Here is a 7,245-nt window from a genome sequence, read left to right on the forward strand (position 1 = left end):
TCTTTGTGTTAAAATCAATCTTCTTGGTGTAACATGACATCAACGCAAAATGCCACATTGACAATATTTGGACAGTCATGTGTTGCCTTTATCAGGAAATGATACTCTGTCATATCCCAACATATGGCCAGAATTCTGCCAGGACCAGAATTTGTTTGGGGAAAAGTGAGGCACTATGATGCCAACACAGCAGATCAAGGCATTTTAGAGGGGCCTGAAGAAGGTTCAGTAAAAGTAAATTTTTGAGGATTTCTTTTAGGAGCAAACTCATGCTTTGATGAAATTTGGATTAAACAGAACAACTCACCACACTCCTGTGTTATGTTTCATTTGGAGGTAGTTAGAACTGCTGTAAAAAAAAAAAAAAAAGCAAATGTAAAATGGTCAGGTTCAAATAAGTAAAGTTATTTCTTAACATTTACAAACTCCCTTTTTGTTTCATGGTGTTTTACATTTACATATGAGGTGGAGGACTTTTTACAAAAGCATGCAGTGATAGGATGAGGGAGAAGGGCTTCAATCTGACAGAGGGCAGGGTTAGATCTGATATTATGAAGAAATTCTTCCCTCTGAGGATGGTGAGGCCCTTGCACAGGTTGCTCAGAAAAGCTGAGGCTGCCCCACCCCTGGAAGTGTCCAGGGCCAGTTTGGATGGGGCTTGGAGCAACTGGGATAGTGGAAGGTGTCCCTGCCCATGGCAGGGGGTGGAGATGGGTAAGCTTCAAGGTTCCTTCCAATCCACACTATTCTGGGATTCTGTTATTCTAGGATTATCAACCAATCTCTTTCATAAGATATAAATTCAGAAGCTCTATTTGCTTCTGTTATTTCCCTCTGAAAAATTCCCTTGGCAGTTGAGAGGAGGAATTCAGCCTATTTCAAGGTGGAGTTGTTCACAGCCACCCACCTGCAAGTGGGCAGAGCAGCACCCATCTACAAAAAGTGTTCTCAAAATATAGATGAATATATGCAAATTATTATTATTTACTGTGGTGAGACACTGAATAAGGGTCACAAAGCACTGTGGCCCATTGAACATTTAAATATTTTTTCCATCAGTCTGAAGCTCATAAGCAATAATAATAATAATAATAATAATAATAATAAACATTATCAGGTAAAAATGTGGTTCTCCATCCTGTGTGGTACAAATTTTTGCCACAAATTCTGTGACAGAATGCAAATAATTTTTCATACTGTTCATTTTTCACCAAATGGTTTGAGTGGAGGAATAGCTCTGTCAGCATTCTTCAGCACAAGGAGGGATGTTTAGTCTCATTTCTTCAGATGGTTTTATGGCCAAAGGACTTGACCACTTTTACTTAATCCAGCATCTGATGTTTAGGTAGCACTTAGCAAGTCACAGTGTTTGAATCAGCATTTTCTTACACATAGCTTACACTTTCTGTCCTTGTTCAGACATATTTAATAGAGCAATAAAGTTAGATTTACACAATATGCAAAAACCCACACACATTATGAATTATCATGAAATACATCTTTGTGAAAATTCAGCTTTGTCATTTAGTTACATTTATTACAATGCCTGGATCCTCTGTGGTAATTCTACTGACTTTGAGCTGATTTATACTAGCTCAATATCTGACCTTATAAACATGCAAATATATCTTTAGCTGTTTATAGCTCAAGTTCATTCTTATTTTTACTCATATCTTGAAAGAGAATAATATCTTGGATATGATTTCTCATAAGTTTAAGAGACCTAAGTTTAAACATTTCAGTCTCTACACCTATCTAATTTGATAACTTTTCTATTGGGACCTAATACAATGATTTACATCATTGAATGATTTAAAAATTCCTGAGAAGCTTGTAAAATGTTTCCTGCCAGCAACAGATTCCAACTTATTTTTGAGTGCACAGAGTCTGGTGCTGCAACAGAAGCAGTAAAAGCATTTCTGATTTGATTTAGAGCCTAGGGAGGTTTTTTATCAATAGAAATATGTTGCTTATCAAAGCAAAAGCCATCTTGTGCATAATTGGAATAAATTTCTGAGGTAAGCTGAGAGCCTTGACTCCAGTTCCTCAAGTGGGAGTATCCAGCTATTCATCAAGCACTGGACCTGGTGGAACTGAGTGATGCCAGGTGTCACTTTCAGTCCCTAAGTGACTCCATCAGAGACAGTGGAATTACTCCATGTGCCCATCAGCACAAGTAAAACAAAATTTTGACCCATATATCTTAAATCAGCATAACTTTTGAACACTATAGACCATTTTGTATTACCCAGAGTGACCTACAGAAAGTAGGGTCCAGTATAAAATATTTTCCAGTAGTTTGTGCAAAAGTTATGATATTGAAATGAACTTCTGTGATAATGAAAAAAACCCAAACTCCTCACAAAACAGCAGAAAGGCCACCGTTACCTAAATATTGTCTAAATACCTATTAAATACAGCCTAAATTACCTAAATATAGTTAGGGAGCAATATTTTACACAAGGTTCAGACTTATAATCTCTTTCAGAGCCCAAAGTAACCTCCTCAAAAGGAGTGGAAAAATGCAAAGGGAGCACAAGAAGTATCAGGACAAGGATGGAGTTCTGATTACACTAAAGCCAATAGCAAAATAATTGCATGAATTCACTTACTACAAGAGGGTGAGGTTATCATCCATGACATGTTTTAAAACTCCTTACAGAAGGGAGGGAAAACATAAATTTTAACGCATTTTGTTATTTCTTTGGGTAGAATTCCCAGGTCCAGAGAGATAATTAAATCAGCATAAATTGAAGTTAAGTGCACTGAAGACTTTGGGATTTACTGCAAGTTTATATGCAGTGCCAGATCATTCTCCCTCCCTTAACTGAATACCTGAACATATGTTTAAATATCTGAATTACAAAGCTAAACAGTGTAAAATACATAATTTCCCTTTTTATGTAAGTGTGATCAATATAAACCTGCCTTTAAAAAGCTCCTTACAAGAAAGGATTTTGACTTAGACACTTATAAATTTAATAGCTGCCTGGTACCTTCTCATCTATTACTACAGAATATAAACTTTTGCAGTGATACACAATTTAAAAGCACTGCACCTTTCAAACCAACTTTAATGCCAAAGAAAACATTAAAAGGTGTAATAGATTTATTTCACACGTAGTTTTATATATGCATGCTGATGATGGCTTGAACAATACCAAAAACTTCAACCCATTTCAGAGACTTGATGGTTTTTCCTCCAACCTATATGGTGCTTTTATTTTAAGAATTTTTTTAACCTGATAGTGTTGTCCTACATAAGGTAATGCCACTCCTTTTTCTTCCTGAGTTTCTTTTGAAAATCTGGACTATATTGAGGGAGAATTATTTGCTTCAGCACATACTGCATTTATTTTATGCACATTACCTGTAGGTACAACAGCAGTCAGATCTCACCACCCTGTATATTTAAGTACTATTAAGATTCAGGTATCTCTTCTGTTAAAGTTTTCTATTGTTTCAAAGAACTCCTTTGAATCTTTCAAAGTCTGTGGCTGTTTCAAGGTCGCTTCAGTAGTTTTCAAATATTTCTCCCCACAGGACTTTTTCAAAGAGCAATAGCTCAAAGTGGAACAGCTCTCTCCAGCTGGGCAGTTAGCTTTCAGCCTGCAAAATACGCCAGGATGTTGGCTACAAAAGTTGGTTGCAACATGTCAGACACTGTAGAACTGGTAGAATGCCTACAGAAGAAGCCTTACAGAGAACTTGTCGACCAGGACATTCAACCAGCAAGATACCACATAGCCTTTGGACCAGTAATCGACGGCGACGTGATACCAGACGACCCTCAGATCCTGATGGAGCAAGGAGAGTTCCTCAACTATGACATCATGCTGGGAGTTAACCAAGGGGAAGGGCTGAAGTTTGTTGAAAACATTGTGGATAGTGAAGATGGCATATCAGCCAGTGATTTTGACTTTGCAGTTTCTAATTTCGTCGATAACTTATACGGATACCCCGAAGGCAAAGATATATTGAGGGAAACTATTAAATTTATGTACACAGACTGGGCAGACCGGCACAACCCTGAGACCAGAAGGAAAACACTGCTGGCTTTGTTTACTGATCACCAGTGGGTTGCACCAGCAGTGGCCACAGCAGATCTTCACTCGAATTTTGGATCGCCTACGTACTTCTATGCCTTCTACCATCATTGCCAGACAGATCAGGTACCTGCATGGGCAGATGCAGCCCACGGAGATGAGGTTCCTTACGTACTAGGAATCCCCATGATTGGTCCTACTGAGTTATTTCCTTGTAATTTCTCCAAAAATGACGTCATGCTAAGTGCAGTGGTGATGACGTACTGGACAAACTTTGCAAAAACTGGGTGAGTATCAGATAATGGATGGTCTTGTATGCAAACTTTGGATGTAATGGTGCTTTCTATTTGTTATCTCCCTTGGGAATTCCTTGGATGAATAAGAGATTAAGAATTGAGTTGGATATCTATGTTTATTGTAATGTTCCTTGGCTCACTTACGTATTTTAGGAAAAAGAGGGAAAAATATCTTTGCAGACTTTCTGCGAGGAAATTCTAAAATATACACAAAACTAATTAAGGAAACTCTAGAAAAGTGTAAAAGTAAGCATTTAACATATATGTAGAGTTAAAATCAGCTACATTAGTACCTGCCTTTGCCCTGCCACTGATACTTTCATTCCATGAGACAGAAAATTACATAAATATTGCATCAAATATAATACAGCTTATTTTAGTAGCGTGTTTTGTCTTAAATTCTCACTTCTGACCATAAAATATGTGGCTTTAAACTTGGAAAGTTTTGCCATTTTCATTAGTTCTTTTTCTTCCTCTGGAGTTCAAAAATCTTTGTTACATTTGACCACTTATTTTTGACTATGCATTGTGCTGAGTTGTGCTCTGTCATGATCCTTCCCCTCTGGAAGGCCACAGATGATTCACAGGAACAGAAATGCAGAGCTGTATAAACTTTATGCTTCTAAAAACAAGAAGAAAATCTTAATGTTCTCTCACACTGGTCTCTCATAGACATTTGCCTACTACATCACCACACACCAGGCAATCTTCCCTCAGCAGCAAAAGATTTCACTGTGAGACGCAGATATTTTGGAGAAACAGGGAAGTTGCTGAAGTTTGTGTAAAAGAAGGGTTCTTTTGCGTAATGCTGTTTTTAATGAAGATTATTAAGGCCTCTAATTTTAGGGAATAGCACTCTGCTCCGTCCAAAGGCAGTCTTAAATGTTTAGTATAAAATCTTAATTATGTTAATTTTATAATTCCATTTGAAATGCTTTGTAACATTGGAGATATCTTTTTCTTGCAGTGACCCAAATCAACCAGTGCCGCAAGACACAAAATTCATCCACACAAAACCAAATCGTTTTGAAGAAGTAGCATGGACCAGATATTCTCAGAAAGACCAGCTGTATCTTCACATTGGATTAAAACCACGAGTGAAAGAACACTATAGGGCCAATAAAGTGAACCTTTGGTTGGAACTGGTACCTCATCTGCACAATCTTAACGACATTTCACAGTATACCTCTACCACAACTAAAGTGCCATCGACTGATAATACTTTCAGACCCACAAGGAAAAATTCTGTTTCAGTTACTTCAGCCTTTCCTACAGCCAAACAAGATGATCCCAAACAGCAGCCAAGCCCATTTTCAGTGGATCAAAGGGACTACTCAACAGAGTTGAGCGTTACAATCGCAGTTGGCGCATCTTTGCTGTTCCTGAACATTTTGGCCTTTGCAGCGTTGTACTACAAAAAGGACAAGCGGAGACATGACGTTCACAGGAGATGTAGCCCACAACGTACCACTACCAATGATCTCACCCATGCACAAGAAGAGGAGATAATGTCCCTCCAAATGAAGCACACTGACTTGGATCATGAATGTGAGTCCATCCATCCACATGAGGTGGTTCTTAGGACCGCCTGTCCCCCAGACTACACGCTAGCCATGAGAAGGTCTCCTGATGATATCCCCTTAATGACACCCAACACCATCACAATGATCCCCAACACTATACCAGGGATTCAGCCCCTACACACATTCAACACATTTACTGGAGGACAGAACAATACTCTGCCCCATCCTCATCCCCACCCCCATTCACACTCAACAACCAGGGTATAGCCAGACAAGACGAAACAAACTTTTATTTTTTGATGGATTACAGTAGGTGATATTACTGAAGATTACTTGGCTTTCAACCTACAAGACTCTTACTATTTAAATATGGAGGAATATTATGTGAATATACATATCAAGAACATTTGGGGTTTTGAAAAAAAATGAATTGTACATATATCAAATGAACTTAAGAAACAAACAAAACAAAAGAAAAAAAGAAACAAAAAAACTAAAAACCCAACTGTTTGCAATTGCTTGAAGCAGTTGTCCTGAATGATACTTTTTCATTTACATTCAAGTATTAATTTTTTGAAGATTTAAGTTACATAATGGAATTAGGCATGTGCAACACAAAGAGGAAAGAACTATGACTGAAAATTTTTAAAACCTATAAATATGCACAAGGGACACACTAATGGAATGTCAGATAATTTTCACCAATTTTTATTTGGACCTGTTTTCTTGTGTAGACCATATTTACATATTTGAATAAGTACACAAAGCACCAATGCTGTTAAGGCCTTAGAAAGGGGCTCATGCTGAAATCTGCCAGTCAGAGAAGTTTTACAGCCTGGCAGGTACAACATTATCACATAAGTGCTGTCAGTATAAAAGTTGTGGGAATAAAGGAAACTGGATATTTTTAGCACGATGTGCATGATAATTTATATGCTTGGTGGCTGTGCTGCTGATTAAGCCGTAATTAAAATTCTTCTCATCCCATTGGAGTTTTTAATAGAAGCTTTCTCCATCAATTGGCACAACCTAAAGAAGTTTTTTAAAGGGGCAAAAGTAATTACAGTAAAATATTTCATGGTAGCTTCTGAAAAAGAAGGGATTGCAACAGTTCTTAAAGGTATTTATGGCATTCTAGGTATACAGTGGTGGACCCTCACTGATATGAATCCCAGACAAAAAAAGTGTATACTATTAATATTCTTTTTCCTTTCCACCTAAATAATTTCTGACTTTGAAATAACTATATCTTTAATGGAATCTCCTTTGATTTATAAGGAGGACTTATAATTTGCTGTGATTTAGTTACAGAGTATTTTGTTCAAATTGATGAGGTAAAGTGTGTCCAAAAATTTAATTACAATGACATTTTGCCATTTA

General features: G+C 37.4%; 1 protein-coding gene across 2 annotated transcripts in view; it reads left to right on the plus strand.

Annotated features, from left to right (window-relative positions):
* The window catches only part of NLGN1 (neuroligin 1), a 305,959-nt gene extending 298,977 nt beyond the window's left edge, over positions 1-6,982 (plus strand). For both annotated transcript variants that reach the window (XM_041467801.1, XM_041467802.1), the window contains 2 exons: positions 3,544-4,333; positions 5,310-6,982. In XM_041467801.1, the coding sequence (XP_041323735.1) occupies positions 3,544-4,333; positions 5,310-6,132 (1,613 nt within the window). In that variant the 3' untranslated portion in view covers positions 6,133-6,982. The remainder of the gene's footprint in view (positions 1-3,543; positions 4,334-5,309) is intronic.
* Positions 6,983-7,245: the final 263 nt, after the last annotated feature.

This window comes from Pyrgilauda ruficollis, unplaced genomic scaffold (assembly GCF_017590135.1).
Source record: "Pyrgilauda ruficollis isolate IOZ18807 unplaced genomic scaffold, ASM1759013v1 scaffold21, whole genome shotgun sequence".
Lineage (NCBI taxonomy): Eukaryota > Metazoa > Chordata > Aves > Passeriformes > Passeridae > Pyrgilauda > Pyrgilauda ruficollis.